Source organism: Oncorhynchus masou, chromosome 24 (genome assembly GCF_036934945.1).
Source record: "Oncorhynchus masou masou isolate Uvic2021 chromosome 24, UVic_Omas_1.1, whole genome shotgun sequence".
NCBI lineage: Eukaryota > Metazoa > Chordata > Actinopteri > Salmoniformes > Salmonidae > Oncorhynchus > Oncorhynchus masou.
In genome coordinates this window covers 35937009-35953327 of record NC_088235.1, presented here as the reverse complement: position 1 = coordinate 35953327, position 16319 = coordinate 35937009, and the positions used below count along the sequence as shown (strand labels likewise).

The 16319-nt window shown below is 46.9% G+C and overlaps 1 protein-coding gene across 1 annotated transcript in view; it reads right to left on the bottom strand.

Moving 5' to 3' along the window:
* Window positions 1-16319, bottom strand: part of rab40b (RAB40B, member RAS oncogene family) — a 72349-nt gene that overhangs the window by 4176 nt on the left and 51854 nt on the right. Inside the window, exon 3 of the mRNA XM_064933746.1 lies at window positions 13196-13256. Coding sequence (XP_064789818.1) covers window positions 13196-13256 — 61 coding nt within the window. The remainder of the gene's footprint in view (window positions 1-13195; window positions 13257-16319) is intronic.

Below are 16319 nucleotides of genomic sequence, written 5' to 3'. Positions count from 1 at the left end.
ATATCATATGGGAAACACACGGCATTGCCACAGAAAAAAATGATTTCCCACAAATATATAATACTTTGCCTAAAAGTATGACTTATTGACTTGAATTGTGCAACATCATTGGTAAGCTCTGGGCATCATCTTTCAGTTGAAAAAAAGTGGGCCTTTAAACACAAACACACACTCTCTAAGTGGAGATGCACAGTAAAATATGTGATATTGTGTACAGTAGGCTACTGTACAGGAGACCAGAGACAATGAAGCAGACTGTTCAGTTAATTGGGTACAGTGTAAACTATAGAAAGTCTCATGGGAATAGCACATTCCTGTATAAATACAATTAGCTGGAGTAGTCTGTCCAACTGCCAACTACTATTAAGTTTTACTGTCACTGGTGGAGCCAGTTGCTAACACTGAGGATTCAAGCTAACTCTCCATCAGTTTGCATTCCATAGAACTGTTACATGTTGACCAGACCGTGCATGCGACCGCATATGTCATTGCCCGCAAGTTGATTTTGTCCACCCAGACCAGACACCCAAGTTGATTTTGTCCACCCAGACCAGACACCCCAGTTGATTTTGTCCAGCCAGACCAGACACCCAAGTTGATTTTGTCCACCCAGACCAGACACCCCAGATGATTTTGTCCACCCAGACCAGACACCCAAGTTGATTTTGTCCACCCAGACCAGACATCCAAGTTGATTTTGTCCACCCAGACCAGACACCCAAGTTGATTTTGTCCACCCAGACCAGACACCCAAGTTGATTTTGTCCACCCAGACCAGACACCCAAGTTGATTTTGTCCACCCAGACCAGACATCCAAGTTGATTTTGTCCACCCAGACCAGACACCCAAGTTGATTTTGTCCACCCAGACCAGACACCCAAGTTGATTTTGTCCACCCAGACCAGACCAGACACCCAAGTTGATTTTGTCCACCCAGACCAGACCAGACACCCAAGTTGATTTTGTTCACCCAGACCAGACACCCAAGTTGATTTTGTCCAGCCAGACCAGACACCCAAGTTGATTTTGTCCACCCAGACCAGACACCCAAGTTGATTTTGTCCACCCAGACCAGACACCCCAGATGATTTTGTCCACCCAGACCAGACACCCAAGTTGATTTTGTCCACCCAGACCAGACATCCAAGTTGATTTTGTCCACCCAGACCAGACACCCAAGTTGATTTTGTCCACCCAGACCAGACACCCAAGTTGATTTTGTCCACCCAGACCAGACCAGACACCCAAGTTGATTTTGTCCACCCAGACCAGACACCCAAGTTGATTTTGTCCACCCAGACCAGACACCCAAGTTGATTTTGTCCACCCAGACCAGACACCCAAGTTGATTTTGTCCACCCAGACCAGACACCCAAGTTGAAATATCAAAACAATCTCTGAACCAATTATATTAATTTGGGGACATGTTGAAAAGCATTAAACATTTATGGCAATTTAGCTATCTAGCTTGTTGTTGCTAGCTAATTTGTCCTGGGATATAAACATTGGGTTGTTATTTTACCTGAAATGCACAAGGTCATCTACTCCGACAATTAATCCACAGATAAAACAGTTAACATAGTTTGTTTCTAGTAATCTCTCCTCTTTCAGGCCTTTTCTTCTTCTTTGGACTTTACATGGCAGTTGGCAACCAACTTTAAGGTGCAGTACCACAACCAACTGGACTGGATTGGGGACCTCAGTTCATCTTTCAATCAACCACGTAGGTACAGTGCCTTGCGAAAGTATTCGGCCCCTTGAACTTTGCGACCTTCTGCCACATTTCAGGCTTCAAACATAAAGATATAAAACTGTATTTTTTTGTGAAGAATCAACAACAAGTGGGACACAATCATGAAGTGGAACAACATTTATTGGATATTTCAAACTTCTTTAACAAATCAAAAACTGAAAAATTGGGCGTGCAAAATTATTCAGCCCCCTTAAGTTAATACTTTGTAGCGTCACCTTTTGCTGCGATTACAGCTGTAAGTCGCTTGGGGTATGTCTCTATCTGTTTTGCACATCGAGAGACTGAATTTTTTTCCCATTCCTCCTTGCAAAACAGCTCGAGCTCAGTGAGGTTGGATGGAGAGCATTTGTGAACAGCAGTTTTCAGTTCTTTCCACAGATTCTCGATTGGATTCAGGTCTGGACTTTGACTTGGCCATTCTAACACCTGGATATGTTTATTTTTGAACTATTCCATTGTAGATTTTGCTTTATGTTTTGGATCATTGTCTTGTTGGAAGACAAATCTAATCAAATCAAAATCAAATCAAATTTATTTATATAGCCCTTCGTACATCAGCTGATATCTCAAAGTGCTGTACAGAAACCCAGCCTAAAACCCCAAACAGCAAGCAATGCAGGTGTAGAAGCACGGTGGCTAGGAAAAACTCCCTAGAAAAGCCAAAACCTAGGAAGAAACCTAGAGAGGAACCAGGCTATGTGGGGTGGCCAGTCCTCTTCTGGCTGTGCCGGGTAGAGATTATAACAGAACATGGCCAAGATGTTCAAATGTTCATAAATGACCAGCATGGTCGAATAATAATAAGGCAGAACAGTTGAAACTGGAGCAGCAGCACGGCCAGGTGGACTGGGGACAGCAAGGAGTCATCATGTCAAGTAGTCCTGGGGCATGGTCCTAGGGCCGCGGTTCAGTTGAAACTGGAGCAGCAGCACGGCCAGGTGGACTGGGGACAGCAAGGAGTCATCATGTCAGGTAGTCCTGGGGCATGGTCCTAGGGCTCAGGTCCTCCGAGAGAGAGAAGGAGAGAATTAGAGAACGCACACTTAGATTCACACAGGACACCGAATTGGACAGGAGAAGTACTCCAGATATAACAAACTGACCCCAGCCCCCCGACACATAAACTACTGCAGCATAAATACTGAAGGCTGAGACAGGAGGGGTCAGGAGACACTGTCTCCGTCCCAGTCTCAGGTCTTTTGCAGACTCCATCAGGTTTTCTTCCAGAATGGTCCTGTATTTGTGTTATGAACTTGAGTGAAGACCCAAAAGCGGTTTTAACAGAAAACAGAGTTCTTTAATGAAAAACAGGAATGGCATAAATCCTCTTCCAACGTTGTCAGCGGAACAAAAAGAACGTTAGTATAGTGCAGGATGCACCTGCCAGGCAGACTCCGACAGGACAGGACAAGGTGGAAGCAAACGAGACGACAGCTTGCTTCTGGCATCAAAAAACACAAACAAGAATCAGACACTGAAAGTAGCAGGAACAGAGAAAGAAATAGAGACCTAATCAGAGGGGGAAGAGAGAACAGGTGTGAAAGAGTGAATGAGCTAGTTAGAGGAGATGTAGAACAGCTGAAGAATGAGAGACAGAGAAGGTAACCTAAAAAGACCAGCAGAGAGAGAGAGTGAAGAGAAAGGACAGGAACAGACATAACAAGACATGACAGTACCCCCCACTCACCGAGCGCCTCCTGGCGCACTCGAGGAGGAAACCTGGCGGCAACGGAGGAAATCATCGATCAGCGAACGGTCCAGCACGTCCCGAGAGGGAACCCAACTCCTCTCCTCAGGACCGTACCCCTCCCAATCCACTAGGTACTGATGACCACGGCCCCGAGGGCGCATGTCCAAAATCTTACGAACCCTGTAGATGGGTGCGCCTCGACAAGGATGGGGGGGGAGGGACGAGCGGGGGCGCGAAGAACGGGCTTAACACAGGAGACATGGAAGACCGGGTGAACGCGACGAAGATAGCGCGGGAGAAGAAGTCGCACTGCGACAGGATTAATGACCTGGGAAATACGGAACGGACCAATGAACCGCGGGGCCAACTTGCGAGAAGCTGTCTTAAGGGGAAGGTTCTGAGTGGAGAGCCATACTCTCTGACCGCAACAATATCTAGGACTCTTGGTCCTACGCTTATTAGCGGCCCTCACAGTCTGCGCCCTATTACGGCAAAGTGCCGACCTGACCCCCTTCCAGGTGCGCTCGCAACGCTGGACAAAAGCCTGAGCGGAGGGGACGCAGGACTCGGCGAGCTGAGATGAGAACAGCGGAGGCTGGTACCCGAGGCTACACTGAAAAGGGGATAGACCGGTAGCAGACGAGGGAAGCGAGTTGTGGGCGTACTCTGCCCAGGGAGCTGTTCTGACCAAGACGCAGGGTTACGAAAAGAAAGACTGCGTAAAATGCGACCAACAGTCTGATTGGCCCGTTCGGCTTGACCGTTAGACTGGGGATGAAAGCCGGACGAGAGACTGACGGAAGCCCCAATCAAACGGCAAAACTCCCTCCAAAATTGAGACGTGAACTGCGGGCCTCTGTCGGAAACGACGTCAGACGGAAGGCCATGAATTCGGAAAACATTCTCGATAATGATCTGAGCCGTCTCCTTAGCAGAAGGGAGCTTATCGAGAGGAATGAAATGAGCCGCCTTAGAGAATCTATCGACAACCGTAAGAATAACTGTCTTCCCCGCTGATGAAGGCAGTCCGGTGATAAAATCTAAAGCGATGTGAGACCACGGTCGAGAGGGAATGGGAAGCGGTCTGAGACGGCCGGCAGGAGGAGAGTTCCCAGATTTAGTCTGCGCGCAGACCGAACAAGCGGCGACAAATCGACGCGCGTCACGTTCCCGAGTGGGCCACCAGAAACGCTGGCGAATGGAAGCGAGCGTACCCGAACGCCGGGGTGGCCGGCTAACTTGGCAGAGTGGGCCCACTGAAGAACGGCCGGACGAGTAGGAACGGGAACGAACAGAAGGTTCCTAGGACAAGCTCGCGGCGACGGAGTGTGAGCGAGTGCTTGCTTTACCTGCCTCTCAATTCCCCAGACAGTCAACCCGACAACACGCCCGTCAGGGAGAATCCCCTCGGGGTCGGTGGAGACCTCAGAAGAACTGAAGAGACGAGATAAAGCATCAGGCTTGGTGTTTTTTGAGCCCGGACGATAAGAAATAACAAACTCGAAACGAGCGAAAAACAGAGCCCAACGAGCCTGACGCGCATTAAGTCGTTTGGCTGAACGGATGTACTCAAGGTTCCTATGGTCAGTCCAAACGACAAAAGGAACGGTCGCCCCCTCCAACCACTGTCGCCATTCGCCTAGGGCTAAGCGGATGGCGAGCAGTTCGCGATTACCAACATCATAGTTACGTTCTGACGGCGATAAGCGATGAGAGAAAAACGCGCAAGGATGGACCTTGCCGTCAGAGAGAGAGCGCTGAGAAAGAATGGCTCCCACGCCCACCTCTGACGCGTCAACCTCAACAACAAACTGGCTAGAGATGTCAGGTGTAACAAGAATAGGAGCGGATGTAAAACGATTCTTAAGAAGATCAAAAGCTCCCTGGGCGGAAACGGACCACTTAAAGCACGTCTTAACAGAAGTAAGGGCTGTGAGGGGAGCTGCCACCTGACCGAAATTACGGATGAAACGACGATAGAAATTAGCGAAGCCCAGAAAGCGCTGCAGCTCGACGCGTGACTTAGGAACGGGCCAATCAATGACAGCCTGGACCTTAGCGGGATCCATCTTAATGCCCTCAGCGGAAATAACGGAACCGAGAAAAGGGACAGAGGCGGCATGAAAAATGCACTTCTCAGCCTTCACATAAAGACAGTTCTCCAAAAGGCGCTGGAGGACGCGTCGCACGTGCTGAACATGAATCGAGAGAGACGGAGAAAAAATCAGGATATCGTCCATGTAAACGAAAACAAAAATGTTCAGCATGTCTCTCAGGACGTCGTTAACTAGTGCCTGAAAGACAGCTGGAGCGTTAACGAGGCCGAAAGGAAGAACCCGGTATTCAAAGTGCCCTAACGGAGTGTTAAACGCCGTCTTCCACTCGTCCCCCTCCCTGATGCGCACGAGATGGTAGGCGTTACGAAGGTCCAATTTGGTGAAAAACCTGGCTCCCTGCAGGATCTCGAAGGCTGAAGACATAAGAGGAAGCGGATAACGATTCTTAACTGTTATGTCATTCAGCCCTCGATAATCCACGCATGGGCGCAGGGACCCGTCCTTCTTCTGAACAAAAAAAAACCCCGCTCCGGCGGGAGAGGAGGAGGAGACAATGGTACCGGCGTTGAGCGAAACCGACAAATAATCCTCGAGAGCCTTACGTTCGGGAGCCGACAGAGAGTATAATCTACCCCGGGGGGAGTAGTTCCCGGAAGGAGATCAATACTACAGTCATACGACCGGTGTGGAGGGAGAGAAGTGGCCTTGGAACGACTGAACACCGTGCGCAGATCGTGATACTCCTCCGGCACCCCTGTCAAATCGCCAGGCTCCTCCTGTGAAGTAGAGACAGAGGAAACAGGAGGGATAGCAGACATTAAACAGGTTACATGACAAGAAACATTCCAGGATAGGATAGTATTACTAGACCAATTAATAGAAGGGTTATGGCGCACTAGCCAGGGATGACCCAAAACAACAGGTGTAAAAGGTGAACGAAAAATTAAAAAAGAAATGGTTTCGCTATGATTACCAGAGACAGTGAGGGTTAAAGGCAGCGTCTCACGCTGAATCTTGGGGAGAGAACTACCATCTAAAGCGAACAAGGCCGTGGGCTCCCTAACTGTCTGAGAGGAATGTCATGTTCCCGAGCCCAGGTCTCGTCCATAAAACAGCCCTCCGCCCCAGAGTCTATCAAGGCACTGCAGGAAGCAGATGAACCGGGCCAGCGGAGATGGACCGGAAAAGTAGTGCGTGATCCAGAAGGAGAGGCCTGAGTAGTTGCGCTCACCAGTAGCCCTCCTCTTACTGATGAGCTCTGGCTTTTACTGGACATGAGGTGACAAAATGACCAGCGGAGCCGCAGTAGAGACAGAGGCGATTGGTGATTCTCCGTTCCTTCTCCTTGGCCGAGATGCGGATACCCCCAGCTGCATAGGCTCAGCATCCGAGCCGGCGGAGGAGGGTGGCAGTGATGCGGCAGGTGGCAGTGATGTGGAGAGGGGAGCAGCGGAGAACGCGAGCTCCTTTCCACGAGCTCGGCGACGAAGATCAAACCGTCGCTCTATGCGAATAGCGAGAGCTATTAAGGAGTCCAGACTGGAAGGAACCTCCCGGGAGAGGATCTCGTCCTTAACCTCGACGAGGAGACCCTCCAGAAAACGAGCGAGCAAAGCCGGCTCGTTCCAGTCACTTGAGGCAGCGAGAGTGCGAAACTCAATAGAATAATCCGTTATGGATCGATTCCCCTGACATAGGGAAGACAGGGCCCTGGAAGCCTCCTCCCCAAAAACAGAACGGTCAAAAACCCGTATCATCTCCTCCTTAAAGTCTTGATACTGGTTAATACACTCAGCCCTCGCCTCCCAGACTGCCGTGCCCCACTCACGCGCCCGTCCGGTAAGGAGAGAAATGACGTAGGCGATGCGGGCTGCGCTCCTGGAGTAAGTGTTGGGCTGGAAAGAGAACACCACATCACACTGAGTGAGGAATGAGCGGCACTCAGTGGGCTCCCCAGAGTAACACGGCGGGTTGTTGATCCTGGGCTCCGGAGACTCGGAAACCCCGGAAGTGGGCGGTGGATCGAGGTGGAGTTGGTGAACCTGTCTTGTGAGGTCGGAGACTTGGACGGCCAGGGTCTCAACGGCATGTCGAGCAGCAGACAATTCCTCCTCGTGTCTGCCTAGCATCGCTCCCTGGATCTCGACGGCGGAGTGAAAAGGGTCCGGAGCCGCTGGGTCCATTCTTGGTCTGATTCTTCTGTTATGAACTTGAGTGAAGACCCAAAAGCGGTTTTAACAGAAAACAGAGTTCTTTAATGAAAAACAGGAATGGCATAAATCCTCTTCCAACGTTGTCAGCGGAACAAAAAGAACGTTAGTATAGTGCAGGATGCACCTGCCAGGCAGACTCCGACAGGACAGGACAAGGTGGAAGCAAACGAGACGACAGCTTGCTTCTGGCATCAAAAAACACAAACAAGAATCAGACACTGAAAGTAGCAGGAACAGAGAAAGAAATAGAGACCTAATCAGAGGGGGAAGAGAGAACAGGTGTGAAAGAGTGAATGAGCTAGTTAGAGGAGATGTAGAACAGCTGAAGAATGAGAGACAGAGAAGGTAACCTAAAAAGACCAGCAGAGAGAGAGAGTGAAGAGAAAGGACAGGAACAGACATAACAAGACATGACAATTTGGCTCCATCCATCTTCCCATCAATTTTAACCATCTTCCCTGTCCCTGCTGAAGAAAAGCAGGCCCAAACCATGATGCTGCCACCACCATGTTTGACAGTGGGGATGGTGTGTTCAGCGTGATGAGCTGTGTTGCTTTTACGCCAAACATAACGTTTTGCATTGTTGCCAAAAAGTTCAATTTTGGTTTCATCTGACCAGAGCACCTTCTTCCACATGTTTGGTGTGTCTCCCAGGTGGCTTGTGGCAAACTTTAAACGACACTTTTTATGGATATCTTTAAGAAATGGCTTTCTTCTTGCTACTCTTCCATAAAGGCCAGATTTGTGCAATATACGACTGATTGTTGTCCTATTGACAGAGTCTCCCACCTCAGCTGTAGATCTCTGCAGTTCATCCAGAGTGATCATGGGCCTCTTGGCTGCATCTCTGATCAGTCTTCTCCTTGTATGAGCTGAAAGTTTAGAGGGACGGCCAGGTCTTGGTAGATTTGCAGTGGTCTGATACTCCTTCCATTTCAATATTATCGCTTGCACAGTGCTCCTTGGGATGTTTAAAGCTTGGGAAATCTTTTTGTATCCAAATCCAGCTTTAAACTTCTTCACAACAGTATCTCGGACCTGCCTGGTGTGTTCCTTGTTCTTCATGATGCTCTCTGCGCTTTTAACGGACCTCTGAGACTATCACAGTGCAGGTGCATTTATACGGAGACTTGATTACACACAGGTGGATTGTATTTATCATCATTAGTCATTTAGGTCAACATTGGATCGTTCAGAGATCCTCACTGACCTTCTGGAGAGAGTTTGCTGCACTGAAAGTAAAGGGGCTGAATAATTTTGCACGCCCAATTTTTCAGTTTTTGTTTGTTAAAAAAGTTTGAAATATCCAATAAATGTCGTTCCACTTCATGATTGTGTCCCACTTGTTGTTGATTCTTCACAAAAAAATACAGTTTTATATCTTTATGTTTGAAGCCTGAAATGTGGCAAAAGGTCGCAAAGTTCAAGGGGGCCGAATACTTTCGCAAGGCACTGTATATTCTCATAAAAACCAATGAGGAGATGTTTTATCATGACCTGACTCCACACATACATACACACAGTGCACACACACGCGGTTGAACTGGACAGTGTTCAAGAAGCACAGCCTGCTGACTCGCTATGGTGGTGGTGTCATTGTCGCAATGGTCACACCCAGTCTGGGCTCAGTAATGTGCTGATGAGTAACAATCATAAAAATAATAACTTTATTCACCAAGTCATTTTTATTCATTGCCTAGTAGGAGAGAATTCTCAGTAGCTGATCAGCCGTGGTTTGGGATTCAGTAAAAAGACATTTGAATATAACAGTAGCAAGGCTACATACAGCCACCGGTTAGTCAGGCTTATTTAGTATGTACATGTAGGTATGGTTAAAGTGACTATGCATATAAGCAGCAGCGTAAAAAGCGGGGTTGGCAGGTGGTGGGACAGAATGCAGATAGCCCAGTTAGCCAATGTGCGGGAGCATTGGTTGGTCGGGACAATTGAGGTAGTATGTACATGAATGTATAGTTAAAGTGACTATGCATATAAGATAAACAGAGAGTAGCAGCAGCATAAAAGAGGGTATGGGGGGGCACACAATGCAAATAGTCCGGGTAACCATTTGGTTACCTGTTCAGGAGTCTAATGGCTTGGGGGTAAAAACCGTTGAGAAGCCTTTTTGTCCTAGACTTGGCACTCCTGTACCGCTTGCTATGTGGTAGTGGAGGGAACAGTTTATGACTGGAGTGGCTGGGGTCTTTGACAATTTTTAGTGACTTCCTCTAACACCACCTGGTGTAGAGGTCCTGGATGGCAGGCAGCTTTGCCCCAGAGATGTACTGGGCCGTACGCACTACCCTCTGAAGTGCCTTGCGGTCAGAGGCCAAGCAATAGCCGTACCAGGCAGTGATGCAACTGGTCAGGATGCTCTCAATGTTGCAGCTGTAGAACCTCTGAGGACCCATGCCAAAACTTTTTAGTTTCCAGAGGGGGAATAGGCTTTGTTGTGCTCTCTTCACGACTGTCTTGGTGTGTTTGGACCATTCTAGTTTGTTGGTGATGTGGACACCAAGGAACTTCAAGTTCTTACCCTGCTCCACTACAGCCCCGTCGATGAGAATGGAGGCATGCTCGGTCCTCCTTTTCCTGTAGTCCACAATCATCACATTAGTCTTGGTTACATTGAGGGATTGGTTGTTATTCTGGCACCACTCAATCAGGTCTCTGGCCTCCTCCCTATAGGCTGTCTCGTCGTTGTCGGTCATCAGGCCTACCACTGTTGTGCCGTCTGCAAACTTAATGATAGTGTTGGAGTCGTGCCTGGCCATGCAGTCGTGGGTGAACAGGGAGTACAGGAGGGGACTGAGCACGCACTCCTGGGGAGCTCCAGTGTTGAGGATCAGCGTGGCAGATGTGTTGCTACCTACCCTCACCACCTGGGGGCGGCCCGTCAGGAAGTCCAGGATCCAGTTGCAGAGTGAGGTGTTTAGTCCCAGGTTCCTTAACTTATTGATGAGCTTTGAGGGTACTATGGTGTTGAACGCTGAGCTGTAGTCAATGAATAGCATTCTCACATAGGTGTTCCTTTTATCCAGGTGTGAAAGGGCAGTGTGGAGTGCAATAGAGATTGCATCATCTGTGGATCTGTTTGGGCGGTATGCAAATTGGAGTGGGTCTAGGGTTTCTGGGATAATGGTGTTGATGTGAGCCATGATCAGCCTTTCAAAGCACTTCATGGCTACGGACGTGAGTGCTATGGGTCTGTAGTCATTTAGGCAGGTTGCCTTTGTGTTCTTGGGCACAGGGACTATGGTGGTCTGCTTGAAACATGTTGGTATTACAGCGTCAATCAGGGACATGTCAAAAATGTCAGTGAAGACACCTGCCAGTTGGTCAGCACATGCCCGGAGCACACGTCTTGGTAATCCGTCTGATCTCGCAGCCTTCTGTATGTTGACCTGTTTAAAGGTCTTACTCACGTCGGCTATGGAGAGCGTGATCACACAGTCGTCCGGAACAGCTGATGCTCTCATGCATGCCTCAGTGTTGCTTGCCTCGAAGCGAGCATAGAAGCGATATAGCTCGTCTGCTAGTGTCGTGTCACTGGGCAGCTCGCGGCTGAGCTTCCCTTTGTAGTCTGTAATAGTTTGCAAGCCCTGCCACATCCGACGAGCGTCGGAGCCGGTGTAGTATGATTCAATCTTCGCCCTGTATTGACGCTTTGCCTGTTTGATGGTTTGTCGCAGGGCATAGCGGGATTTCTTGTAAGCTTCCGGGTTAGAGTCCCGCATCTTGAAAGCAGCAGCTCTACCCTTTAGCTCAGTGCGAATGTTGCCTCTAATCCATGGCTTCTGGTTGGGGTATGTACCTACAGTCACTGTGCGGACGACGTCCTCAATGCACTTATTGATAAAGCCATTGACTGATGTGGTGTACTCCTCAATGTCATCGGAAGAATCCCGGAACATGTTCCAGTCTGTGATAGCAAAACAGTCCTGTAGTTTAGCATCTGCTTCATTTGTACGCGTCTCTGTGTGTGGAGTACAGGTGATCTAGAATTTTTTCCCCTCTGGTTGCACATTTAACATGTTGATTTAGATTTGGTAGAACTGATTTAAGTTTCCCTGCATTAAAGTCTCTGGCCACTAGGAGCACCGCCTCTGGGTGAGTGGTTTCCTTTTTGCTTATTTCCGTTTACAGCTGACTGAGTGCTTTCTTAGTGCCAGCATCTGTCTGTGGTGGTAAATAAAAGTATAGCTGAAAACTCTCTAGGCAAGTAGTGTGGCCTGCAATTTATCACAATATACTCTACTTCAGACGAGCAAAATCTAGACACTACCTTAGACATTGTGCACCAGCTGTTGTTTACAAATATGCACAGACCGCCCCCCCTCGTCTTACCAGAGTGTGCTGTTCTATCCTGCCGGTGCAGCGTATATCCCGCTTGCTGAATATCCATGTCGTCATTCAGCCACGATTCTGTGAAACATAGGATATTACAGTTTTTGATGTCCCGTTGGTAGGATATTCGTGTTCGTACCTCGTCTAATTTATTGTCCAATGATTGCACGTTGGCGAGTAATATTGACGGTAACGGCAGCTTTCCTATTCGCCTTCTGCGGATCCTGAGGATCCTGATGGCTTCCGGGTCTTTGTCCCCTGTACCTGCGTCGCTTCCTCTTGCGAATAACTGGGATGTCGGCCCTGCAGGGTGTTTGGAGAATATCATGTGAGTCTTGCTTGTTGTTGAAAAATCTTTGTCTTATCCGAGGTGAGTGATCGCTGTCCTGATATCCAGAAGCTCTTTTCTGCCATAAGATACGGTTGCAGGACCATTATGTACAAAATAATTTACAAATATAGCGAGAAAAAAACACATAATAGCACAATTGGTTGGGCACCCGTAAAACTGCTACCATTTCTTCCGGCGCCATTGTGGTTGAACTAAATAGATTTCCTACATACTGGATCCACTAACATTGATGTACCATTAAAGTTTTGCTTTTGAAAAGTGCACAAGCCCATCCACTGTCCCTGTTTAGATAGGTGCACCCCCATCCATCCACCCATACTGTACTGTTTCCACAGGAAAGGGTGCTGGGGTCAGTAGTGATGGTACTGATATACAGATGGATGTGAAAACATGTACAAATAACTTGCATGCACCCACTCTATAATATTAGCACAGCCAGTAAGACTTGTGCATGTGTAGGTCGACAACATAGTATTTACAGGTTGTATGTGCTGATTCTAAAACATTCTCAAATGGGCTTCTGTGTTCTTTATGTTGAAATTCTCAAGGCTATTCCTTTCCTCAGAGATGAAATCTGTTTTTTGAGTGATGTTTCCACAGAACCATGTAAGGTTTTATACATTAGGGTTTACTATGCAGTGTGCAGCAGCAGCCAAGAGAAACATTCCCCTGCTGTAAATATGTTATTTGTTTTGAAATTGTGAAACAATAATGTGTAACCCATTATCAAACAGTGTACTGAAGAAAGAATCTAACTCAATCACACACACAAACACACATACCTGCGCTCCTCTGGAGTAAGAGCGGAAGATGGTGCAGAAGCGCCCCTGGCCAGAGGTGTCCCTGAAACAACACACAGAGGTCAGGGGTTAAGAATGTCAACCATATGTCAATCAAAACACACAGTATTCCAACAACATTCCACCCCTATTATAATTACTTTATAAAGGCAAGGCATCTATTGCTATCATTTGTCAGCCAATCACCAATTATCTATGTTTAGCAACACTGATAACGTCTCAAATGTATAGTATATTTGGCTGTGAAATTCAGACAATTCATACATCCCTTACAAAGAGGGGATTAACTACATATATTCAAAACCTACTGTGGTGTAATAAACACCAAAACACTAAGATTAAGCCTGCATTTAAGAGAATGCAATTGGGTAAGGTAGTGAAAGTACAGAGCTAAAACAATAACATGTTTCCAGATTGCATTCTCCAGACCTGGATAGCACAGCAGTGTTTGGGTTCGCACACACACACACACACACACACGCCCGCCCACACACTCTGGCCCTGACACAGCTCAAAGCTGTGGCTTTGAGCTGTGTTTTTAATTTGATGAGAGTCATGCACATATAAAACATTGAAAACTTGTTTCTTGATATAATTTCATATACTGACACCACATACCATATTTCACACACTAGCCTACTATGAAGGGAGAAGCTTTAGTTTTATAGAATATAGAAATGTCAATATATTAATAACAGGAGAATAACCCCACGCCGTTTAGATACTCATATTCTCCTTTCTTCTCACAAGCTGCAGATTTGCAATCATCTTATTGTGTGTATCCGTAGGCCTACTCCACCTGCAGATTGGATATCCTTGCCAAGTTCACAATTTTCACAACTGGCCAATACTGCACGCTAATGCTTGTTATCTCTTTGGTCAATTATAGAGTGGCTAACATATTAACAATGTTCCACCATGCCACGCTAGCATTTTACCAATGTTCCCATTCCCCCAATGCCACACTTGCTAGCTGTGATTAGCGTGTAGCTATGGTGAGGAGGATAGAGAGCATTACTAACAGCCCTCCTGTTAAAGTAATACCGTGTCTCATCCTTTTAGACATCAAACAAAGTTTCCAGATGAATCATTTAATATTGACTTGACTAAAAGCAAAACCCTCTAAAAATACAAGTAGCACTCTCATGGTAAGGGTTAGGAGTAAAGAAGAGGAGTGCAAAGGACACACGATGGGAACCACGGAGTGTGTGTGTGATGTGGATTAGTGTGCATCTGTGCATATGTGTGTACAGTGCCTTCAGAAACAATTCCCACCTCCTGACTTATTCCACATTTTGTTGTGTTACAGCCTGAATGGATTACAAAAATATACATTTCACCCATCTACACACAATACCCCATAATAACAAAGTAAAAACGTGTTTATAGATATTTTGGTAAATCTATTGAAAATTATATACAGAAATATCTCATTTACATTAGGATTCACACCCCTTAGTCAATACATGTTAGAATCACCTTTGGCAGAGATTGCAGCTGTGAGTCTTTCTGGGTAAAAGTCTCTAAGAGCTTTGCGCACCTCGATTGTGCAACATTTGACCATTATAATTTTTTCATTCTTCAAGCTCTGTCAAGTTGATTGTTGATCATTGCTAGACAACCATTTTCAAGTCTTGCCATAGATTTTCAAGCAGATTTAAGTCAAAACTGTAACTCAGGGCCTCCCGGGTGGCGCAGTGGTTAAGGGCGCTGTACTGCAGCGGCAGCTGTGCCACCAGAGACTCTGGGTTCGCGCCCAGGCTCTGTCGTAACCGGTCGCAACCGGGAGGCGACACACAATTGTCCTAGTGTCGTCTGGGTTTGGGAGGAGGGGTTGGCCGGTAGGGATATCCTTGTCTCATCGCGCACCAGCGACTCCTGTGGCAGGCGCGCACTAAACAAGGTTGCCAGGTGCACGGTGTTTCCTCCGACACATTGGTGCGGCTGGCTTGCGGCTTGGATAAGCGCTGTGTTAAGAAGCAGTGCGGCTTGGTTGGGTTGTGTATCGGAGGACGCATGACTTTCAACCTTCGTCTCTCCCAAGCCCGTACGGGAGTTGTAGCGACGAGACAAGATAGTAGCTACTAAACAATTGGATACCATGAAATAGGGGACAAAAACAGGGTAAAAATTCAACAACAAAAAATGTCACTCAGAACACTCACTTGGTAAGCATCTCCAGTGTAGATTTGGCCTTATGTTTTAAGTTATTGCCCTGCTGAGAGGTGAATTAATCTCCCAGTGTGGTGGAAAGCAGACTGAACCATCGGATTAAGTCTGTGCTTAGCTTGATTCCGTTTCTTTTTTATCCTGAAAACCTCCCCAGTCCTTATCAATTATAAGCATACCCATGACATGATGCAGCCACCACTATGCTTGAAAATATGGATGTGTTGTATTGGATTTTCCCCAAACATAACACTTTGTATTCAGGACAAAAAGTTAGTTGCTTTGCCACATTTTTTTGCAGTATTACTTTAGTGCCTTGTTTCAAACAAGATGCATGTTTTGGAATATTTTTTATTCTGTACAGGCTTCTTTTCTTTTCACTCTGTCACTGTGGAGTAACTACAATGTTGTTGATCCATCCTCAGTTTTCTCTTAGCACAGCCATTAAATTCTGTAACTGTTTTATAGTCATCATTGGCCTCATGGTGAAATCCCTGAGCGGTTTCCTTCCTCTCCAGCAACTGAGTTAGGAAGGACGGCTGGTATCTTTGTAGTGACCGGGTGCATTGATACACACTTCACCAAGCTCAAAGCGATATTCAATGTCTGCTTTTTCTTTTTACCCATCTACCAATAGGTGCCCTTTGTGAGGTATTGGAAAAACTCCCTGGTCTTTATGGCTAAATCTGTGTTTGAAATGCGCTGCTCAACTGTGGTACCTTACAGATAATTGTATGGGTGGGGTACAGAGATGAGGTAGTGTTACGGTTTTCTTCTAACTCCTCCTCTGACGAAGAGGTGTAGCAAGGATCGGACCAAAATGCGGCGTGGTAATTTTCATACATGTTTAATGAACGAATAAACACAAACAATACAAAACAACAAACGTAACGTGAAAACCTAAACAGCCTATCTGGTGACAACAAACACAGAGACA